Consider the following 23,669-nt stretch of genomic DNA (forward strand, 5'->3'; position numbering starts at 1 on the left):
GCAGTGCAGCATCAGGTGACTGCCCGCCTGACACATCCTGGCTTCCACACATGGTTTCCCAAACCACAGTCTCTATGTCCCTGTAGGACAGAACTCCGTCCATGACCATCTCTGGAGCATCGTCTCAGGAGGTTATACAGAGCTACTTGGGTGGACCAAGAGGTGGTCGCTGGAGGAAGGGTTCGGGCAGAGTCTGCGGGATGCCTGCCACGAGGGCACCAGATGCTCTGTCTGCACCCACCGCCTTTACAATCTGCCAGGAGCCCGCAAATCTCTCAAGAATTAAGACTTTGGTGCTAAACAGCTAATCCTCAAGAGGGACCTTTTCAAGACAATGGTGCTTAAAAGCAGAAAAAAAGACAGACTCAAAACAGTGCATACAGTATGACCCATGTTTAATAGGAGAAAAAAGAAAAACACACACACTTCCATAGGCACCAAACATTTGTAAAATCTGGGTGTCAGCTGGCAGAGGCCACCCATTCTCTCTCTCAGGGGGAGGCTTTTACCCTACAGACACTCCTATTTTTTTCTTTCAATCACAGACATGGATGGCTTTTATGTATTTTTAAGATTTGTATTGTTTATAAAGGCGATACTAGATGGTGGAAAAAGGACCTTCTGCCCTTGTCTCCGAAAAGTCCATAGAACTACAAGGAAAAGAACAGAAACACACACCTCAGAAACCGCATCGGGTCAGGAGCCTCCCCCCACCACGTGAAGCTGGAAACGGGCAGGAGCAGTGACGTGGCACCGTGGGGCAGACACCGCCACTCAGAGCCCGGGGAGTGTCCAGAGAGGAGGACCCGCAGGGAGGGGCAGGGGCAGGGACAGGCTGGAGGAGGAGGATGTCACAGCTGGGCTCTTAGGCCCCTGGGAGCCCTACACACACCCCCGTAGGCTGAGGGGTCTTGTGGAGAGACACTGAGCCATTCCAGAGGAAAGTAGTTGGGGGTCAAGGAAACAGCTGCAGGACACCGTGGTGGCAGCCCCGAGGGGAGCCCAGCTGCGGTGGCCTTGCCCGGCACCCAGAGCTCGCTTCGCTTGGGGACTATATGGGCTGACATCTGAGGAAAAGGAGAGCCTCCAATGTAAAGGGACGGGGAGCAGACGGGGAGGTAAGAGGAAAGCTTTGCCCCGTTTATTTCTGCAGGGAGAGGGCAGGCCCTATATCTATGAATCAAAAACGGGATGCTATAACCAACAAAAAGATCTAGAGATTAAAAATGCAATTTGCCAAAATAAAACTGAAAGGGTTATAACGTCCAGGAAACCTCCCAGAAGATAGAAAAAGAGGAGAGAAAAATAAGAAAATTACAAGATCAATCCAGGAAGCTTAATACGTGACTAAGAGGACTTCCAGTAAAAGATAAGAGAATGGTAGAGAAATTATCAAGTAAATCATTACCAGACCCGAGGCCGCCAACTTTCCCACAATGATTTTTTTAACTTGACTCAGCTTTTTATATATATATATATATATATATATATATATATATATATATATATGTGTGTGTGTGTGTGTGTGTGTGTGTGTGTGTGTGTGTGTGTATGTGTGTGTATTTGTTTAAAACTATTTCCTTATTTTTTACTGAGGTGAAATTCACATACCTTAACCATTTTAAAGTATGCCCTCAGTGGTATTTAGTGCATTTAGTGTTGTGCAACCACCACCTCTATCTAATTTCAAAACATTTCCATCCCTCCAAAAGGAAGTCCTGCACCCATTAAGCAGTCCCCCCCCCCCCCCCGTGTTCCTCCCCACCTCCTGGCAAACACCTATCTGCTTTGAGTCTACACAGCTTTACCAACTAGATACCATGTGTAAATAAAATCATACAGGATGTAACCTTCTGTGCATGGCTTCTTTTACTCAGCATAATATCTTAGAGATTCACCCATGTTGTAATATGTATCAGTACTTCATGCCTTTTTATGGCTGAAAAAATCTTCCAGTGCATGTATACGCCACATTTAGTTTATCCATTTATCAGATGAAAAACATTGGGTTATCTCCACCTTTTAGCTAGGAATTCTCCTGTGAACATTCCTGCATTGAGGGTCTGCCCCCTGATGGTCGGTGAGCATCATAGAGACCGGTCATTCCACTGTTCGGCTGATTTGCATATTAGGCTTTTATTATATAGGATAGCCAAGATTTAGAAGCAGTCCAAGTGTCCGTCCATTAATGAGTGGGTAGAAAAGCTGTGGTACATTTACACAATGAAATAGTACTCAGCCGTAAAAAGGAGGAAATCTTACCCTTTGTGACAGCATGGATGGACCTGGAGAGCATTATGCTAAGTGAAATAAGCCAGTCAGACAGACAGGTACCATGTGATTTCACTCATGTGGAACCTAATGAACAAAATAAACTGACAAGTGATCACACCAGCTTATTGGCTGTTTCATTGGAGGGACTGATTCTTGGAGCACCCACCACTGCCATTTTCTGTGATGTCACTATTTACATTTTTTTTTAACTTTTAGTTTTGACATTATTATAGATCCACAGGAAGCTTCAAAGATGCCATAGGAATGCCTCATGCACCTTTCACCCTCTTCCCCCTAATAGCATCTTATATAATTATAGTATAATATCAAAACCAGGAATTTAACACCTACAGCTCAGTGACTTTTAAAAGATCACTTCAAACCAGGCTTAGCAGTATGCATTTTCCCAGATCAGAGGTAAAAAGATCCTAAAAGCTTTGAGAGGAAAAAAGCCCCAGGCGGAGATCAAGCACCAGAGTGTAAAACAATAAAGCAATGCCTATACCCTTCCAGTGAAAACATTTTTTATCTGGAATCATAAGCAAAGGGTGAGAACAGAAGAGACATTTTCAGATGTGCTAAGTCCTCGGTGCAACCACAAGATGTCCTTCCCTTTGGGAACTGGACAGGGAAGAGGCAGGGAATCCAGGAGGCACGGGCCCTGGACAGGAGGCACCAAGGAAGGGCGGGGAGTGAAGACAGCCCTGCGGCTGCTGGGCCCCGGGAGAGCGAGGCCAGGCCCCGGGGCGGCAGCGCCAGGGAACCGGGAGAGGGATCGCCTTTGGGCAGCGATGTGGCGGGGTATTGCAGAGTGTAAAGGGCTCAGCCAGGCTTTTAAGAAATAAATAGATGAAGAGAATGAGATTAGTTTACCTTCCAGAGAAAAAACTTAGGTAAGAAAACATAATTCTGGTATTTACATTTGGCTTGGTAAAAAAAAAAAAAAAATGTATTTTCAAAATGTTGGTATTTCTGAATGTGCTTTTAAACCATAAATTAAAACACAGCTGTATTGGGGAAGTGGGGGAGGGAGAGAAGCTGTAAGAGAGAGAAAATAATAATCCACCACCACGGGAAGTCAACAGGCTGCATCTAAAATTACTGAATCCCCCCCCCCCAAAAAAAGCAGAATAGGCCTATATATTTAGAAATCTAGCAGTAAATGGCAGAAACAGCCAACAGTTCAGAGTCCTCTCAGAAGGGGCAAACCTTGCCGTGCAGAAGGGGTATGAGTGTTGGTTTTTGTCATAAAAACTCTATTTTGCCTTAAGCTATATGCAAAAAGCAGTCTAATAAAATAACAATAATTTAATGTTGGATTGGAAGTACTATTATCAAACAAAAAGCATTACCTAATAAAACACAGTTCTGCCCATCCTTCATGGAGAAGGCCTTTCTAAAGGTTTTATAATTTGAAAGATATTGAAAGAGACTGCACATTTTACTTCTGAAAATGGGAAAATGAAAACTCCCAATGTGGGAAGCGTCGTCAAGCTGAAGGACAGCGGTGGCTCTCCCTGAGGCAGGTCTGAACGGGGAGCAGGGACCCGGGCCTTCAGCACGGGGGTCGCTGGTCTCAGGACGGCAGGACAGACCAGGCGCAGCCGAGGACAGAGCTCTGCTCTCCTCCCCAACCTGCCTCTGACGGGAGGGCTCACGTACTGTCGGGTGGACGGCCCCGCTCTGCGCGTGCAGATCTGTGCAGCCATGAGGGGAGGAGGAGGGTGCATGGCAACACCATCTGAAGTGGCAGATGGCAACCAGACATGTGTGAAGGGATGGTGGTGGAGACTGTTATTTAAGAGGCTCGGGAGGGAAACGGGCACTGATCTGAGAAGAGAAAAGCTATTTAGTGCTTTCCCAAGACCTGGCAAGGAGGAGCCGGGAGCCGTTGCTAAGGAGAAAACAGACAAAGGCACAAGGACCGTCTGACTCAGCGCTGGCAGGGGCGGCGGGGCCGGCTCCCAGGACCGTGCTCGGCAATCGGGATGACAAAGCAGCCCCTGTCCTCCTCCTGTGAGAGGTCTTCCTCCTTCGGGTCTCACCCTCCTTCTGCACCGGCCGAGCTTCCTGTCCTGGGGTCGCCTCGGAGGAGCCTGGCGGAGGCTGTGAGCAGGCGGGAGGCGGAGGCCAGCAGAGTCCACACCTCTCCCACACTGGGCCCTTGGATCGTAGTCAGGACTCACTTCTTTCTTTCTTCCTTTCTTTCCTCTTTGATTTTTTGGGCATCTGATTAAAGATGGAGGCAGTTTAGCTCCAGCGTATGAGGAAACTGAATGTGGCAGAGCCCACAACTCAAACTGACACCATCCACACACCACGCTGCCCACACACACTGAGCTCACCCAGCGGTCACCTCACCCATGGCAGAAAAGAGGATCAGCCGAAGACCATGACCTTGGGCTCAAGGTAAAGGTGTATGGCAAACCTAAACCTCAGTGACTTAAGAAAAACCAGCAAGAAGTTCTTAAAGAGGCCTGAGCCCTGAGGCTGTGGTTTGCCGACTGAGGCACCAAAAGTACCCCCAGAGGCTGTAGACAGACCGACCGCGGGCAGCGGGTCCCAGAGCAGCACAGCGGAGAGTCCGCAGGGTGAGGAGTTTCAAGGCAGGAGGGTAAGGACCCCATAAACGGAAGGCAGCAGGAAACTTCGACTTTCTTATGAGATGGCAAGATCACTGCTGACCACTGAGAGTCAAATCCGTGTTGACAATCCGGCCAGTGCTGACCTAGGAAGCCACGGGTGTGTGGGCGGCTCACCGAGACGCTTTTGCCACTAACAGGACACGGCCAGCAGCAAGTGCACGGCCGGGGCTGGCGGGCGGGCGGGGAGTGAGGAGGTGGCCCCCTTTCTGCTCTCAGCATGGGCTCCAGGGCCCGGGGAGTCTTTATAAGAACACGTGCAGCCGAGACTGGTTTAGCTCAATGGATAGAGCGTCGGCTTGGGGACTGACGGGACCCGGGTTCGATTCCGGTCAAGGGCATGTACCTTGGTTGCGGGCATATCCCCAGTAGGGGGTGTGCAGGAGGCAACTGATCGATGACTCTCTCTCATAGTGTTTCTAACTCTCTATCTCTCTCCCTTCCTCTCTGTATAAAATCAATAAAATATATTAAAAAAAAAAAAAAAAGAACACGTGCAGATAGTCAGATCCCACTCCGTTGAAACAACCCTCCCATACCTCGGCCTTTACCACGGTCTGGATCTGCTACTGAAAACGCCCTGTGCTCTGCACAGGCTGTAGGCAGGGGTCCTCAAACTTTTTAAAGTGGGGGCCAGATCACGGTCCCTCAGAGAGCTGGAGGGCCAGACTATATGAACTACTAATTCCTACTGTAACACCTCGGCTGCGCTCACTGCCCAAAAAACCTGGCGGGCCGGATCAGACTCCTCTGCGGGCCGCATGTGGCCCGCGGGCCGTAGTTTGAAGACGCCTGCTAGGGGATGTAAGCAAGCACTTCATAGAGGCAAGGTGACAAGCACTCAGGCTTCCCTGGAAAACAAATCCTGCCACGAAACAAGGAGATGGACGAGGACGAGGACAGACCCAGGGATTGTTTCCCACTACGGAGGACGCTGTGGAGACTCGCACCAGCTCCAGCTCACAGGCGCCTCCGCTCGCACACCATGCACGCGGACGGCAAGCGGCTGGGTCCTCAGCCAGCTTAGGGAGGAGGGAGGTAGTTACCACTGTCGATCCTGAGGTGCAGGCGCAGGCCCCGTTAGCTCACAGCGCTTTCAGGATTTTCAATTATCCACTCAATAGCAGCCCACCCCTGGAGCAACACAGAAGGGTTTCAACAGGGTGTGAGAGCTCTGCCCCTGCAGCGGCAGCTGCAAGCCTGGAATTAAACGCCGGTTTTAAAGGTACAACAGTAACAATTTCCCTGCAAGCAGGCAGTGTCTCAAGTTCAAAATTAAAGGGTCTGCATTCTGCCTAAAACTCCCGCCCCAGGTTGGCTACACGGACACTGCTCCCCCCATCCGCAGGCCGCCCCCTGAGTGCGGGCCGAGGGGAAGGGCAGCCCCCTCCCGGCTCCAGGTGTCGTCCCTGAGCTCTGGCTCCGAAGCCCGGGGGACCTGACTCCAGCTGCCCGCTCCTGTGCCCACCCTCAGCCTCCCAGCCCTCCCAGGCACCTCCCCACCTGACCAGGGGTTCTGTCAAACCGTAACTGCAACTGGAGGGAGGACTGATTCTCTACCAGGCCTTCCACACCGACCCCTACGGTAAGGGAGTAAAAGAATTGTGTCTGGCTGCACTGAGTTTACCCCGGTTTACACCTCATAAAAGGTCTGAGGTGGCCTTGGCCTCGCCCAGGATTGAGTTCCTCCTGTGTTTTTTCACAAACCCGAGGGTGCCTGCCCATAGCCAGACCCCGGACTCAGGGGTAAGGCTGCCCCCTCTCCCCCCTCCCTGCCCCCTACCGCGGAGGGCTCGCACTGCGGACACAGTGTGTGCGGCGTTGGGCCCTGTGGTTCCATCTTCCCTGAACGAGCTAAGCGACGGCATACGTTTCTCAGGTCTGGATTTCTCTAAACAGTGGGGCAGACTGGCTCTTCTAGACTAAATGCGAGCAAAAGCGGTTTTCTGCTGGGATCTGACTTAAGCGCGGTAGGAAGGGAGGGACAGCTCGGGCAGCAGCTAACAGATGACCAACAGGAGGCATCGCTTCTGACTGAGACACAGGGAGATGGGGGGAGAGCCAGGGTGGGAGCAGAGGGAGGACTCCGGGGAAGGTGGGAGCCTGTGAAGGAAGCTCGGGCGAAAAGCCCAGGCCCTGCCCTCGTGGGCGGCAGGCATCACCTTGAACCTGCACACGTCCAAGCTCTCTCCCGCTGCAGAGGAAGGCAGCCTGGGCCCCGGGAGCATCCCTGAGGCTGAGCCTCCGCCCAGGCACCCAGCAGGACGGTCTCCGGGTGCCTCCTTCCTCCTCTCACCTCCACCAAGCTCCCTCCCGGGCTGCCAGAGGCCAGCTGCCTCCAGGGAAAGCCTGCAGATGGAGAAGTGGGGCCAAAGCTACCCAACACCTATTCAATAGGAAACCGGTGAAAACCCCCAATACCCTGCCTGATGATGTAAACACTCAGCATTTTGACGTGTGGAGTCTGTTTAATAGCTGAGCCGATTATTTCAGCTCTTGGCCTTGGCTGGCTTTACCCCGCATGTTTCCTTTGGATGGCACGCCTTCCGGTTTTGAATGTAAATGTGGAGCATGATGCAGCCGTACGAGCTAAACTAGACAGCGGGCTCAGCACGCATGAACACGGGCCCTCGCGTTCACACCCGCCTCCCCTGGCCCCTAACAGCCGGAGCACACCCAGGGCGGACGGAGAGCCGTACCTTCTTTGCGTTGGATGATATTGTGTTGGCCATTAAGCCTTCCAGGTAGCTCCCCAGGCTGATCCCCTTCACGGTGATGATGGCTTCCTGGGTGAGCACCGTCCTACAGGGGAGCAAGAAGCACAAGGCTGAGCTGCCCTGGGGGAGGGAGGCTCCCCCCGCCCCGACCTCGGAGTTCCCCGTGTGGAGCCGGGGCGACACCACGTACATGTCAGGGTTCTTCGGATGGGGGGTGTACACCAGCCTCTCGTTCACCGACACCAAGTTTGTGAGCGTGATCTTAAAGAAAAGGAACAATGGCTTTAGGTTCTGCTTCTCTTCCATTTCTTCCCAAACCAGCAGCCCATACTCTTCCATCCCCAACACAGAACGGAAGAAACGTTTTGGCCCAGAAGGTGCCACCATATTAGGTCCCAGGGAAACCGATCCTGGCGGCTGTCACCGACCTCTCTCCACCCACATCCAGGGACGGGGAGCCCCCGCTTTTTTGAAAGTTTGCATATGCTACTTTGCTTTTAGGAAAGACCTACATTAGTCCCTGTTTTTGCTACAGTAACTGATAGAAACTTGAAGAAGGTCTTTGCTTTTATGAAAAAGGGTGACAAGCAAAAGCAGTGTTCCGGAGCCATGCTCAGCATCTCAGCGGCAAGCCCCGGCGGAGCTGCGAACTGTTCGTGAGCATCTGTTTATTTCGTGCATCGTTGCCAGGGTGTGTCTTCATGAAACTGCTTCTTCACTCGACACCATTTCGGCTCACCTAAGGTTTTAGAGGAACACTGGACTTTTGGATAGTGAGAGAACTTGTATTTCCAAACTTCCAAACCCTCAGCAAAAAAAGGACAACATATTCCTGTGTTAGCATGCAGGTAAACAGCGGGAAGCTCCTCGCCCACCAGGGGCGGGCTCTGGCTTTGGGACAGTGTCCTGGGGTTTCACAGGGCAGCATGCTAGGTCTGCACAGACTGTGAGAGCAAGGTATAGAGATATCTCCTCAGTGCTGTAAACCAACTAACCCTCCCCCCCCCCCCCCCCGCATGTACATTTTTAATATTTTCTATTAAGAACTATTTGAAAACTGGAGCTGTAGAACAGAATTTTATATAATATTAGAAATGTCCTGCCTAGCCAGTGTGGCTTAGTGGTTGATGCTCAACCTATGAACCAGGAGGTCACGGTTCAATTCCCAGTTAGGCACATGCCTGCATTGCGGGCTCAATCCCCAGAGTGGGGCAGGAGGTAGCCGATCAGTGATTCTCTCATCATTGATGTTTCTCTCTCTCCCTCTCCCTTCCTCTCTGAAATCAATAAAAAAATTTTTTTAAATATATATATTAGAAATGCTCTATCTCTGAGCTGTTCATTGTCGAAGTCACTAAACATGCATGGCCAGTGAACACTTGGAATGTGGTTAGTGTGCAGGGGAACTGAATTTTTAATTTTACTTAATCCTAATTAATTGAAACGGAAATAGCCACATGTGGCTGCCATATTGGCCAATGGAATTTCGTCTTTGTTTGACCCAATATACTCTCTTACCAAAGATCCAATTCCAATATAAGATCTTTTTTTTTAAGTTCAAGTGGTCCAAGGTAATGTAATCTTCCAGCAATGATAAACTTAAAGCACTTATACATTGCTCATGTAATAATCTTTTATGGTGCTCCCCAGCCTGGCCTCCGTTCTGGCAGAGTGGTTAGCAGGGAAATCTCCTTCCTGCTATTGAGTACAGAGTAGTCAAAAGCTCATTAGTTACAGTGAATACAGTGTATGAAAATATCAACATTAACAATGAAACTCCGATTAGCTATTATCTTTTTATGTGCAATATTTTTATGCCTGGCACTGTTCTTTATAAACCTTATTTCCCTTCATTAATCCTCATAACAATACTGTGAAGTTTGTTCTTTTTTCTTTTCAAGGCAAGGCATGTGGGACCCAGAAAAGGTTAGTCAGGAACATACGCAGTCCTACAACCATTCCGTGATAATTTCAGGACACGGGTTCACAACTATCCTGCGCCACACCCTATTTCCTTCCCACTGGGCCTCACCGTAGCATGAACACTCCTTCTTTACTGGAAACTAAACTTTCGTGAAGGACGGAGTGGAATTTCCAAGTGGAGGAGAGAAAACGGAATATGTGAACTGTCAGCGGGCCAATGGCTCCCTGTGACTTCACAAGCGGGGCTGCCTGGGACGAGGGGAAGGTCAGAGATGGTATGCCCAACACTGCATGTGGTTCAGGACCCAACCTTCCAGCACACAGAGACACATCCACAGTGAGCTTTCATAAAGTACACCATGTGCCGAGCCGATTCATCCTCCCCAACATGTTTTTGAATATGTATTAAGCCAAAGTACAGTTTTTTAATTGAGGGAAGAGAGAGGGAGTGAAGGAGGAAAGTTGACTTTAAAATTTCTGCTAAGTCCAAAGAAAAATGAAACTACTGCTAAAAATCACCCTTGCCAATGGAAGTCAGGATAGAGCTGTGGTTGGCAAACGGCAGCTCGAGAGCCACATGCGGCTCTTTGGCCCCTTGAATGTGGCTCTTCCACAAAATACCACAGCCTGGGCGAGTCTATTTTGAAGAAGTGGCATTAGAAGAAGTTTAAGTTTTAAAAATTTGACTCTCAGAAGAAATTTCAATTGTTGTACTATTGATATTTGGCTCTAATAATGTCCTACTATAAGAAACAATAAGAAACAAGCGATCACCTATAAGAAACAAGCAATCGCTCAGACCGAAGGTGGGCTGGACATAAAGGTAAAGGAAGCCGTTACGCACCATCACCAAGCCATACCAAGCACCTCTCTCTAGGCTATTGCTTACATTGGTGGAACAAAGCTCCATCTTCTTTTCCACTGGGTCCACCACAGAATGTTCTTTAATGTATGTTAAAGTCCTGCTGGTCCCCAAAATCTAAAAGACAAAGCAAAACCAGCATAATGGAAAGTTACAATGTGATTGTGTAGCATCAAACACAAAACACCGCGTCATTTACTCATTTGTACGCGGGTAGGGGTGCGCCATGAACCTGCGCGGTACCCTCAGGTTTCTGCTCCAGCAGGTGGGAGAGACGCTGGACAAATGAATGATTCCAAGTGGACTTGAGTGTCTGAGCGTAATGAATGCTTTGATGAAAAAGAAAACGGGGGTGGGGGGCAGGAGTGCAGAGAAGGCCCCTCTGCCGGCGGCAGAGCCTGGGAGGGAGGGAGGGTGCCACGCAGAGCTCTGGGGTGGGCAAGGGCCCAGCATGTGAGGAGGTGGTGGGCGGGCAGGCGTCTCTGAGCCAAGGAGAAGCTGGAGCAGACCCATCCCTCATGTCCCCAGAGGAAACCGCCCTGCCGGCACCTTGCTCTTGTACCTCCAGCCTCGAAAACAGAGGAAACAAATGTCTGTGGTTTAAGCCCCCAAACCTGTGGTGTTTATTTCAGCAGCCCAAGCGAGGCGGGAGGGGATTCTGTGCCGGCGGGGGCGGTGAGGGGGGGTGTCGGGCCCACGGAGACGGACAGTATCGTGACGTCTGCAGGGGAACAGACCATCTCTTGGGCTGCCTAGACATGCCGAGTGGGCGCTCTGAGGGAAGGGAGTCATTTCCTGCAGATGGTGCCCGCTGGGGCGGAGGGGGTGCAGCCGGGGGTGCAGCCGGGGGATGCAGGTGTAGTGGGAGCACACCGGTGCCGGCGGGCGGTGCAGGGGCAGGGCCGGGCAGGGGCAGCGGGGCAGGCGGCTGTGGGCTCACCGCTCTCACGAGGGCAGGCAGCCCCCACTCGGTGCTGAGCAGGCGGTGGCTGTGGAGCCGGCCGCGGCGGTCCACGCTGCGCTCCAGCACGTCCACTCCCACGACGCAGGGGTTCATCGGGTTCGGGTACTTCCGCATGGCAGCCTTGATGACCGTGTCCCATGGGTGGCTGGAGGGAAAGACAATCTTGGCATAAGCAAGCAAGCCTTTTGCAGCGGGTACCAGAGCGGCGCTGGGAGCCAGAGGTGCAGTGTGCCAGAGTGAAACGAATCGAGTTTTTCCTTTTGGTTCTAATTAAAGGCATATCTAACTAATGCATATCAGGAGTCCAGCTCCCACCTAAATCCTGGGTCCTGGGATCCTGCTGAGCCAACCAAAGGCAATCAGAAGGCTCTGCCACCAGCTGAGCCAGGAACCTGGGGCACGAACAGGAACAGGAATAGGAACAGGAACAGGTACAAGAACAGGAACAGGAACAACAACAACAGGAACAGGAACAGGAACAAGAACAGGAACAGGAACAACAACAACAGGAACAGGAACAGGAACAAGAACAGGAACAGGAACAACAGGAACAACAACAACAACAACAACAACTCAGGAGCCTGGCAGCTGCGCGCATGCTCATCTCACCAGGTGGGCATCCCCAGTCCAGAGGCCTCGCAGACCAGACGCCTCCTCACCACTGGGGCCTTGGCCCAGGCACTTTCCTTCCCTGTGGCTCCACACTTTTCCTGTTCCCACCCTCCCTCCAGTCCTCAGAGAGGTAAAAGCGTTAGCTTAGGGCTTCTGCACAGGGAGACAACTCTCCCCATCCCTTGCCTGCCACCTGCCCTCCCCTCTGTGCCATGGGGTGACAAGCACGAGGGAGCTTGCCTGCACTGCTGCAGTGACTAAAGGCTTGGCTCACGGTGGCCACTGTGGAGTGGGAACCCATCCCCAGGGCGCTCGGCCTCTGTGCCCCACGCAGGGCGGCTGAACTGAAAGCAGAGCTGGTGCCAGGGAGGTGGGAGGCCTCATTCCCTACCCACACTGGGAAGCGGGAAGGCATAACCAAGGCCCACTCTATGCACAACGAGGGTGTAGAGACAGGGGCTGGGATGGAATGACAGGACGTCTGGGATTTCCTATAACAAATTGGAGGAAAGAACAGTGGGGAACACGTGAAACCAGACTGACTGCGAGAGGGGAGCTGTCGACCTGGAAGGTGGTCCTGGGCCTCATCATTCTAGTCTTCCCTTTTCATACTTCTGAAATTTCCAGAACAGCCATTTAAAAAAAAAAAAGGACAAGGGCAGCCCAAACAAGGCTATTCATTAACTTGAATATTTCTTGCCATTCTCGTCTGGCCTGCATGGTTTCTGTTGAGAAATCAGCTGACAATCGTATGGGTGCTCCTTTATAGGTAACTACCTGCTTTGCTCTTGCTGCTTTTAATATTCTCTTTGTCTTTTGCTCTTGGAATTTTAATTATGATGTGTCTTGGTGTGGTCTTCTTTGGATTCCTTTTGTTTGGAGTTCTGTGTGCTTCCTGGACTTGTAAGTCTAATTCTTTCACCAGGTGGGGAAAGTTTTCTGTCACGTGCACCCTACTTGAAGCAACTCTGGGCCCACATCTGAGCACGGCCCACATCACACACCCAGCGGTTCCCACTCTCTTTCAGGCGGTCTGCAAGGCCAACACGGCTTCATGATGCTGCTAAGACATGGTTCGTCTTTTTTTTTTTTTTTTTTTTAATAAATCTTTATTGTTCATATTATTACAAAAGTTCATTTTTCCCCCTCCACCAGGTTCCCACCCCACCCTCTGCCCTTTCCCCACCCCCCCATTGTCCTCATCCATAGGTGCGCAGTTTATGTTCAGTCTCTTCCTGTACCCCCCTCTCCCCCTTTCCCCAAGAATCGTCAGTCCACTCCCCTTCTATACCTCTGATTCTATTATATTCACCAGTTAATATTGTTCATAAGATTTTTTTTTAATTCCCTTGGTTTTTAGATTTACCTGTTGATAGTTACATATTTGTTGTTCATAGTTTTTATCTTTATTTACTTTCTCTTCTAAAAGAACCCCTTTCAGCAATTCATATAATTCTGGTTTGTGGTGATGAATTCCTTTAGCTTTTTTTTTTATTAGTGAAGCTCTTTATCTGGCCTTCGATTCTGAGTGATAGCTTTGCTGGGTAGATTATTTTTGGCTGTAGGTTCTTGCTATTCATTAACTTGAATATTTCTTGCCATTCTCGTCTGGCCTGCATGGTTTCTGTTGAGAAATCAGCTGACAATCGTATGGGTGCTCCTTTATAGGTAACTACCTGCTTTGCTCTTGCTGCTTTTAATATTCTCTTTGTCTTTTGCTCTTGGAATTTTAATTATGATGTGTCTTGGTGTGGTCTTCTTTGGGTTCCTTTTGTTTGGAGTTCTGTGTGCTTCCTGGACTTGTAAGTCTAATTCTTTCACCGGGTGGGGAAAGTTTTCTGTCACTATTTCTTTCAGTATGTTTTCGATATCTTGCTCTCTCTCATCTTCTGGGACCCCCATAATTCTGATGTTGGTTCGCTTGAAGTTTTCCCAGAGGTTTCTTAAATCATCTTCAACTTTCTGGATTCTCTTGACTTCTTGCTTCTGTGGAGGAGTATCTTCTGGCTCTTTATGTTCCAAATCTTTGACTTGATTCTTGCGATCTTCCATTTTGTTTTTAGGACTCTGTATAATATTTTTTAATTCAGACAATGTATTCTTTATTTCTTATTGATCCCTTATTAGTTCTTGTTGATCCCTTATTAGTTCTTGTTGATCCCTTATTAGTTCTTGTTGATCCCTTATTAGTTCTTGTTGATCCCTTATTAGTTCTTGTTGATCCCTTTTCATCTCCTCATAGGTCTTATCGACCTTTTCTAGGAAATTCTTAAAAAACCTTATAAGCGTGGTTTTGAACTCTATATCCAGTCTCTTCTTTTCCTCCATTTCTTTTGTTTGTGATCTAATTCCTTGTCTTGGGATTTTCACAGCTTCCCTGAGTTGGTAGGGTGGCTTTGTGTGCTAAGGTGTCCTATATGGTTCAGTGAGTCAGCCTCCCAGTTACCTGAGGTGGGCAGTCTTGGTGTGGCCCTTTGTGGGATGGGTGGGCAGTCTTGTTGTTAAGCCTTGCTTGTTGTTGGTATCACTGGGAACCGTTGATCTCCAAGCCAATTGGCTATGAGGATCAGAAGTGTCTCAGCTAGGAGGGTTTCTGTATTCTGCTTGGATGGGCGGAGTCTCGGGGTGGCACAGACAAGCTTTGTTGAATCCCGCACAATTAGTTGTAGGCGCGCACACCTGTTTGGTATAGGCGCAGACAAGCTTTAGATTCCTGTCTGCCCCTCCCTAGGAGAGTCCTATTGGCAGCGAACGAGGAAGCTAGCCACTGGAAGGGCCTCTATGCTCTGCTTGGATGGGGCGTAGTCTCGGGTGGTGCAGACAAGCTTTATTCAGCCCCTCCCTATGAGGGCCTGGTTTCTGAGTCCCGCAGTAATGGCCGCTGGCTTCACACACCTCCAAGAGATCTCTGCCCACTGCCTGACAGACTGGCCTCTGTCAGCGCAATAGGGTGGTTTTGTTTTCCTCCCGAACAAGAAAGCCAGCTGCGCATTAGCTGTCTGCCCTCTCCGCGCGCGCAGAGAGTAAGCCGGTAGCGAACTCCACCCGCCCTCTCCACGCTCCGCAAGCCAGCAGCGAACTCTGCGCCGCTTTTTCGCACGCACAGTTTTCCGTACCTTCACAGTTCCTGAGGTTCAGCGTGCCTTCTCTCTCCTTCCCAGATGGTAGAGCCTCCCTTTAGCCAGCCGTCCGGCGCTTCAGGGTGATGTTTCCCCCGTTTTTCAGTTCTAAATTCAAACTTGTTGTGGTAGGCTGCATTCGGGTGTCTGCCCTATGCCCCCATCTTGGTTGTCTCACATGGTTCGTCTTTTTCACTCAATGGACATTTACTGTCTCAGGAGGCCGGGAAGTGCTGGGCAGCTGGGGGTGGTGGGCCCATCACTTCTACTAGCTTTGGTTATCTGGCAGACATTTTCTCAAAAACCAATTAAATGAGCCCATCACTTCAAGGAAAACAACTGATAGTATTTGTTGCCAAAGATAAAAGTTGGGTTTTGAGTGAAAATTTCAAAAACTTGTATTCACTCCCATGGCGCCCCATTTTGTAACCGGGGAAACCCATATGCTCCCAATGAGCAGTGCCAGATGCCACAAAATCACACAACAGTGAGAGGCTCATTTAAAATGTTGGACAGGCCAATTATTCTGGTCATCATGGTTTCAGATTTTACATTAGTTTTGTTGTAGTAGCAAAAATAGCCACAATTAGCCGAAACCGGTTTGGCTCAGTGGTAGAGCATCGGTCTGCGGACTGAAAGGTCCCAGGTTCGATTCCGGTCAAGGGCGGTCAAGGGCATGTACATTGGTTGCGGGCACATCCCCGGTAGGGGGTGTGCAGGAGGCAGCTGGTTGATGTTTCTCTCTCATTGACGTTTCTAGCTCTCTTTCCCTCTCCCTCCCTCCTCTCTGTAAAATATCAATAAAATATATATATTTTTAAAAAATAGCCACAATTACTTTAAAAGACTATTAAAATACTCCTACCTTTTCCAGTGTTTTATTCACACACTGTGTGAGGCTGGGTTTTACACACATGCTTCAAACAAAACAAGACTCTAAACACTGAATGCAGAAGCAAGATATGAATATCAAGCCACCTTCTATTTAATAGAATCTATCAAGTCAGACACTATAGAAATTTGCATAAAAATAGTATCACTTTTCTTACTAATTTGGGGGGCATTTTGGAAAATACAGGGTTTTTAAATAAAAATGTTATGTTCATGTGATGGGTTTATGGTTCATTTTAATTCATAAATATTATTTGTCAGTTTTAATTCCTAATATGGTAAATACGGATAACTATAATTCACATAAACAAAAACTGTTTGGGTTTCCCAATATTTTCTTAGGTAATAAAGAAGTCATGAGGCTGAAGGGTTTGAGAATTGCTGGCCTAAGTGGGTCCCTGATTAAGTGGATCAAAAATATATACACAGCTGGTCACTGCAGTATGATTTTTTGCTACGAAGGGGGGAAATGATGTTCTTTCAATAAGAGAAAGAATAAACTGCAACACATTCATACAATGGAATATTATATAGCTATGATACATATACGTGTGTGTATACATACACAAGACACATAGATCTCCAAACCATACTGTTGAGAGGAAAGGGAAATTTTTAAAAGATCTATATATCTGATGTCACTGATTTCTATTTTAAAACAATAAACACATGCCCACATAGATATAGTCAAATGGAATATATATATATATATACACACACACACACACACACACACACATATCTTCAGAGGGATACCCCCAAATTCATAATTCTGTCTGCCTGTGGAGAGAGAGGGTGGGGGTACAACACTGGGAGTGTGTGCTTCAACTCTTATCTGTAATGCTCAATTGCTTATTAGAAAAAAAAGTGGGGGGAGGGGCATTCTTTTCCCTGCTCCTGGCTAGAAAGCAAGTTTGTTTTAGGACATCATGTCCTTCAGAGCCCTTAATTCCCTGAGATGAACATTACCTACTAGAGACCTTTCCTGGTAGCTGTTAGAATTCAGAGTATATGGCCTTGAATCTCTGCCAGAAATCCACTTGTGCTGGCTCTGCACCTGGAGGTTTTATAGGTCTACCTGAAACCCAAGGCCATGCTGTGAGGATGAAGTTTATAAGCCTACTAACTTTCAGATGCCCCTTTTCATATTTTTATATGTCAGTCCTACCTTTTTTCATTACCATTTAGACAATCTTAAACCCTGTGTAGGTAACACGCACTAAATTCAGATGCCTTTCTCCACGGGTCTCCGTTTCCGTAGGCATGTTTAGACTGCTCTCTGCTGGGCCTGCTCTCCAGGCCCTGGGGTTTCTATGCCATGTGGACTAAGAAAGAAACCTGGATATGATCAAAAGGTTGTGTGCCTAAATATATTTCTTGCCTTGCCAGAGCAAATTTATTAATTTTCTTGGTCAAATATGTATCTGACAGTACAACCAATATATAAAGGAAACACGTATAAAAAGGAATCTATAACCCTCAAAGAAAGAAATTAATTGGTGATTTCTGACGGACTAAGCAAGGGGGAGAGCTCCACAGTCAGCCCAGCCAGAAAGCTGGGCTCCCCATTTTGTGCTACCCGGCAGCCGCAGGGGCCTACCCCGCACTGTCCTTGGCCAGCCCCACTCCACCTTCGTCAGTTTTCATCACAGCCCTTTGCTTTTAACTTCGAAAATCAATGGCAGGGGAGCAGTGCCAGTCCACAGCGGCTTGGTGTTGGCCAAGTTCTTTGGCGGGGAGCCACCCTCCTTTTGAAATGGCATCTAATCTCAGCAAGACCCCTCAGCTCCTCACTGAGTACCTACTATCTGGCAGGCACTGGCAGGGTGCCAGGAATACAAATGGAACGAAGTACTGATACAGGATACCACACAAATGAACCTCAATGAAATTATGCTAAGTGAGCCCTGGCCGGTTTGGCTCAGTAGATAGAGCCTTAGCTCTCGGACTGAAAGGTCCTGGGTTTGATTCTGGTCAAGGGCATGTACCTTGGTTGTGGGCACATCCCCAGTGGGAGGTGTGCGGGAGGCAGCTGATTGATGTTTCTCTCTGACTGATGTTTCTCTATCCCTCTTCCTTCCCCTCTGTGAAAAATCAAAAAAAAAAAATAAAATATATATATATATATATATATATATATATATATATATATTTTTTTTTTTTTTTAATTATGCTAAGTGAAAGAAGACAGACACAAGGGACCACATGCTGTGTGATTACATTTATATGAAATGTCCAGAGAAGGCAAATCTATAGAAACAGAAAGGCTGGCAATGGGAGCGAAGACTGACTGCAGATGGGCACAAGGGGACTTTGTGGGGTGATGAAATGTTCTAAAACTGGCCTGTGGTGGCGGTTGTACAGCTCTAAACTTACTAAAAGCTATTGAATTGACACTTCAAATCAGTGAATTTTATCAGTAGTGACTTTTCACAGTTGATAACTCACTTCTGCTTGTCAGTCAACATTTCATGAACTTCCAGGGCAGTCCTTGTCAACTCTTCCATGACAAAACAGCCCCCCTGCCCAGGCACCTACAGGATGCAATGGCTCCATGTCTCCCCTCTGCATCTAGCCCTGCCAGTTATGTCCCAGTCTTGGGAGCACTTAGAATAAAAAATCAACACTAAGATTGGATCTCATCAAGTCTAAGGATTTCATTAAAAATAATTTGAGGTTCTAACCTGATAAATTTTTAATTATAATTTTACATTTAAAACGCCAAAGGATGACAATTCCATTCCATGAAGTTAAAATAATTTTTTTTTTAATTTTTCTTTTTAAATTATAGTTTTTCTAAGTGGAGTTGGGGATATTTAAAAATCTTTATTCCTTTAAGAGATATTAAAGAATGACTTCAGAGGGTCAAGGGTCACAGATAAATGACTCAGACGAAGGTACCACCTAGGTCACGAAGGCACCTTTAAATAGCTCCCAGCTCCCCAGGCTAGCTTGGAGGCCTCCCATGCCCACAAGTGCACCCCGTGCCACAGCCCCCACTGCCTCCTCCGCATCTGCCTCCTCCCGAGCTCCTGGGCAGCCGTGGGCCCTTCGTTTATACAACATGCTTCATGTTCGTGATCTGCTGACCGCATAGTGAGGCCTCTGCTCCCCCAGGCCCGCACGCCCCCAGCCCCAGAGGAGAACGGGGTGCGGGCCAGGTCAGGCCTGGGAGGGTGGGGGTGGGGGGCTGAGTACTGTCACCTTGACGGTCCCCTCCGGCCGCGGCCGCCCCGCTGGGGGCGCGCACCCAGGAGGGCGCCCCGGCCTCACAGGACCAGCTGAGATGCACCCCGCGGCTCCGTCCTCCTCCGGCCGCGGAGGGAAAGGCCGACCCCCTCCCCGGCGCTTCAGGAATCCCACCACGGCCTCCGCCGGCCGGGCGGCGACTCCATCCAAGAGCGGACGGCGCCCCTCGCAGGGACAAAGCCTGAGCCGCTTTCCGGGAAGCCGAGGCCGCGGAGGGAACGGTCCACGCCAGGCTGGGGAGGCTCTGCGAGGGCCGGGTCTGGGGTCCGGCCTTCCTCGGCCTCCCGCAGCGGCGCGGGGGCAGTGCCGGCGCCGGCCCGGAGCCCGCGGCGGCCCGCCGCCCGACCTCACCCGAACACGTGCTCCGAGCTCCAGATCTTCATCGCCGCCCGGCACCCGCCGCCGCGCGCGGGGTCCCGGTTCCGGACCCGGAGCTGCCGGCGGCTCCGGTCTCAGTGCTGCGGGGGCGAGGCCTGGGCGGGCCGGGACGCCGCGGGGCGTGGCCTGGATGCAGTGGGGCGTGGCCTGGGCGGGACGGGGGCGCCGAGGGGAGTGGCCTGATACAGAAGGGGCGTGGTCAGGGCGGGGCGCTCTCGGGAGCCGCCAGCTTGGGTGTCAGGTGACTGTGCAAGCCGCAGCGGCTAAAAATAGGAATGCGGGACGCCGCTGTAGAGGCCGATTGGGGAACTGCTCCTCCGTGCTTGTTCTGGAAGCATCTTCCAGAGAAAGAGAGTGGAATATGCAGAAGCCCAGAAGCATGAGGAGGTACAGTGCTCTTGGGGGGCTGCGAGTCACCTGTGAGGCTGGATTGTGGGGGTCCCAGAAAGAAGTGGCAGGAGTTGAAGCTAGAAAGTTAGGAGCCATGCTGAAGCCGGTTTGGCTCAGTGGGTAGAGCGTCGGCCTGTGGACTCAAGGGTCCCAGGTTCAATTCCCAGGTAAAGTGCATGTACATTGCTTGCGGGCACATCCCCTGTAGGGGGTGTGCAGGAGGCAACTGGTCGATGTTTCTAACTCTCTATCCCTCTCCCTTCCTCTCTGCAAAAAAAAAAAAAAAAAAAGCAATAAAAGTATATATATATATATTTTTTTTTTAATATATATTATTGATTTTTTTACAGAGAGGAAGGGAGAGCAATGGAAAATTAGAAATATTCATGAGAGAGAAACATGGATCAGCTGCCTCCTGCACACCTCCCACTAGGGATGTGCCTGCAACCAAGGTACATGCCCTTGACCGGAATCGAACCTGGGACCCTTCAGTCAGCAGGCTGACGCTCTAGCCACTGAGCCAAACTAGTTTCGGCAATAAAATACATTTTTTTTAAAAAAAGCTAATGTGCTTTACAAAGAACTCATGATTAAACAAAAAAGAAAGAAAGAAAGTTAGGAGCCATGCTGAGAAGGGCCTTATACACCGCCCCTCTTAGCACAGACTCAGGCCCTTCTTGTGTGTACCACCACATGTGTACCACACCTGCTCTTCAACCTCATAGCCATCTCCAGCCTCCTCCATTCCACCAGTTCCTCCAGACATTTCTGCCTCCAACCCCCCAACCTCCGCATTCCGGAACACAGCTCACAGAGAATTGACCCCCAGTTCTCTCCCACTATGCTGGACAGTCTGCAATATGCCTCCTCTGGTTCCAGCCCAAGCACTCTGTGCTACTGGAGAAAAGCCACAATCTGACAGATTATCGCACAGGGAATGACAGGTGTCCTGTTTCATTAGGCCTCACTGGAAACTTTACTAGCCCTTGGTTAGCTTTCTCCCCCAGCCTCCTCACTGACTCCCCACTTCTCCCATTGTCTTCGTGCCTCCCTGGGCCAAAGGCTCTTGGGTCTAACTCTGGGTAACCGAGTACTAATTGTATGACCTGAGCAAGTTGCTTAACTTGTCTAAGACCCAGTCTCTGTAGAGTGGTTGAATTGACCACAAATGGGTGTCAACGCCTAGTATGGTATCAGATACATAGCAAGTGTCCAAAACACAGTAGCTATTGTCCTGATCTAGACCCTGGCCACACACCCTTCCCACCTCTAGTCTCAGGCAACCACCCCACTCTTCTCGGTCCCCTCTCTGCGGGCACCTGCTCCACTAGTCTTCCCTTCTACAGTTTCTGTTTCCTCCACCCACTGGTCATTTCACCCCACATCCCACCCTTGATTATAACTGTGGTCAAGTTTCTCAACTTGAAAACAAAACAAAAACATCTCCCCCTTGACTCTGCCTCTGTGTGTGGATCCTTGGAGGAGCCCGAGGCCTGGGCTGCTTCACCAGTCTGTACCCGTGCTCATCCCAAATGGATCAGGAGGGTTGATTTGTTTTTCTTACTTGGGTTTTGCAGAAAACAAAGGAGAAATCACCCACCACTTAAATAGGCAAAGATTTATTATTATTTTTAAAAATATATATTTTATTGACTTTTTATAGAGAGGAAGAGAGAGGGATAGAGAGTTAGAAACATTGATGAGAATCATTGATCAGCTGCCTCCTGCACACCCCCCCACTGGGGATGTGCCCACAACCAAGGTACATGCCCTTGACCGGAATCGAACCTGGGACCTTTACAGTCCACGGGCCGACACTCTGTCCACTGAGCCAAACCGGTTTCGGCAAAGATTTATTGTTGTTTTTAAAAAATATATATCTTATTGATTTTTTAAAGAGAGAAAGAGAAAGGGATAGAGAGTTAGAAACATCGATGAGAGAGAGTTATCAGCTGCCTCTTGCACACCCCCTACTGGGGATGTGCCTGCAACCACGGTACATGCCCTTGCCCGGAATCGAACCCGGGACCTTTCAGTCCGCAGGCCGACGCTCTATCCACTGAGCCAAACCGGTCCCGGCAGATTTATTGTTTTAAATTAAATGTTTGACAGAACAATGTTCATATTCCATAGGACTACTTAAGAGAGAAAGAAGCCGAAGCCGGTTTGGCTCAGTGGTAGAGCGTCGGTCTGCGGACTGAAAGGTCCCGGGTTCGATTCCAGTCAAGGGCATATACCTTGGTTGTGGGCACATCCCCAGTAGGGGGGGTGCAAGAGGCAGCTGGTCGATGTTTCTCTCTCATTGACGTTTCTAGCTCTCTATTTCTCTTCCTTTCTCTCTGTTAAAAATCAATAAAATATATATTAGAGAGAGAGAGAGAGAGAGAGAGAGAGAGAGAGAGAGAGAGAGAGAGAGACGGAAGTCCGCTCACACTGTGCTGGGCAGATCCCCCGTGTACCCCAGCGCAATTATCAGACACAGCAATGCACTCTGAGGAGCAGCCGAGACAGACACATATGCTCACGGCCAGGTGACACATGAATCAGCTTTGGTGACACCCAGCAGTCTTTGTTGTTTCAGTTTTATGGTCTCTGTTAGAACTGGAAAGATGCCAGTCAAAGGGTGACTGGCCTGGGTTAAACTAAGCACAGGATACAGTCTTTTCTCCAATAGCTAGCAGGCAAAGATGGGTTGATAGCTGAAACCGGTTTGGCTCAGTGGATAGTGTTAGCCTGCAAACTGAAAGGTCCCAGGTTCGATTCAGGTCAAGGGCATGTATCTTGGTTACGGGCACATCTCATCGATGTTTTTTACTCTTTATCCTCTCTTCCTCTCTGTAAAAGAACTAATAAAACATATTTAAAAAAAAAAAAAAGATGAGATAATAGAGTCTGCTGTTGATTAAACCTCTCACAGGAAGGCAGCCCAGGATGGGTCTTGTCACAGTAGGTGTGGGAACTAAGGAAAGATTTCCAAGGAATGGAGAATTCAGGAGCAAAAGTCATCCCTAACTTTTATCTTTGGCTGAAATGCCTGTTCTGCATGTTGTTGGCTTGAGAACCAGAGTCGTTTCTCTCATTTCAGAAGCATCAAGGGAAAGGATGGATTAGGCATGCCATTCTCGAAGTTGATAGTGTTAAGTGCCAGCCTGTGTGTGTGTGAAGCATTGGAAAGATGTCTTTCAGCTACTACATCCCCTTATAAACGCTATGCATATTCTCCCTACTTCTCACCTAAACCTTTCAGAGGGAGAGTCCACGATTGCTCTTCCCACTTTTTAAAAAAGTATATATATATTTTTTACTGATTTCAGAGAGGAAGAGAGAGAGAGAGGGAAAGGGAGAGAGGGAGAGAGGGAGCGAGGAAGAGGGAGAGAGAGAGGAAGAGAGAGAAACATTAATGATGAGAGAGAATCATTGATCAGTTGCCTCCTTCATGCCCCGCACTGGGGATTGAGTCGGAAACCCAGGCATGTGTCCTTGACCAGACTCTAACCTGAGACCCTTCAGTCCACAGCACGATGCTGAGCCAAACCGGCTAGGCCTCTTGCCACCTTTTTACCCCTTATCTATTCCACAGTACACTGGGATGGGCTCCTGAAACTGCCCTCATTAGGATCATCATTAAACCGTCACAGTTTTTAGTCT

The 23,669-nt window shown here is 49.1% G+C and overlaps 1 protein-coding gene across 11 annotated transcripts; it reads right to left on the reverse strand.

Moving 5' to 3' along the window:
• Positions 1 to 378: 378 nt before the first annotated feature.
• PRELID3A (PRELI domain containing 3A) lies at positions 379 to 19,735 on the reverse strand. Of its 11 annotated transcripts, none has more exons than XM_045574908.1 (7): positions 19,605 to 19,735; positions 11,359 to 11,527; positions 10,401 to 10,535; positions 7,824 to 7,894; positions 7,616 to 7,718; positions 5,963 to 6,050; positions 562 to 650 (listed from the first exon to the last, which is right to left on the reverse strand). In XM_045574908.1, the coding sequence occupies exons 1-6, from the start codon at positions 19,634 to 19,636 to the stop codon at positions 5,997 to 5,999; spliced, it is 564 nt and encodes a 187-aa protein (XP_045430864.1). In that variant the 5' UTR covers positions 19,637 to 19,735; the 3' UTR covers positions 562 to 650; positions 5,963 to 5,996. The 11 variants fall into 11 exon arrangements, 9 of the variants coding, with proteins under 9 accessions (XP_045430865.1, XP_036275285.1, XP_045430866.1 ...); XM_036419397.2 differs by lacking the exon at positions 562 to 650 and adding an exon at positions 1,937 to 4,503 and having other exon boundaries at positions 10,446 to 10,535; XM_036419393.2 differs by lacking the exon at positions 562 to 650 and adding an exon at positions 1,937 to 4,503.
• Between the last annotated feature and the right edge of the window lie 3,934 nt (positions 19,736 to 23,669).

The sequence above is a fragment of the Pipistrellus kuhlii genome, unplaced genomic scaffold (genome assembly GCF_014108245.1).
Source record: "Pipistrellus kuhlii isolate mPipKuh1 unplaced genomic scaffold, mPipKuh1.p scaffold_m20_p_6, whole genome shotgun sequence".
In the NCBI taxonomy this organism is placed as follows: Eukaryota; Metazoa; Chordata; class Mammalia; order Chiroptera; family Vespertilionidae; genus Pipistrellus; species Pipistrellus kuhlii.

Coding starts and splice junctions, on each gene's coding strand:
- PRELID3A (XM_036419392.2), bottom strand. CDS start 19,636: ATGAAGATCTGGAGCTCGGAGCACGTGTTCGG. Junction 10,536..11,358: donor TGCCTGCCCTCGTGAGAGCG/GTGAGCCCACAG, acceptor TTTGTCTTTTAG/ATTTTGGGGACCAGCAGGAC. Junction 7,895..10,400: donor CTTGGTATGGCTTGGTGATG/GTGCGTAACGGC, acceptor CTTTTCTTTAAG/ATCACGCTCACAAACTTGGT.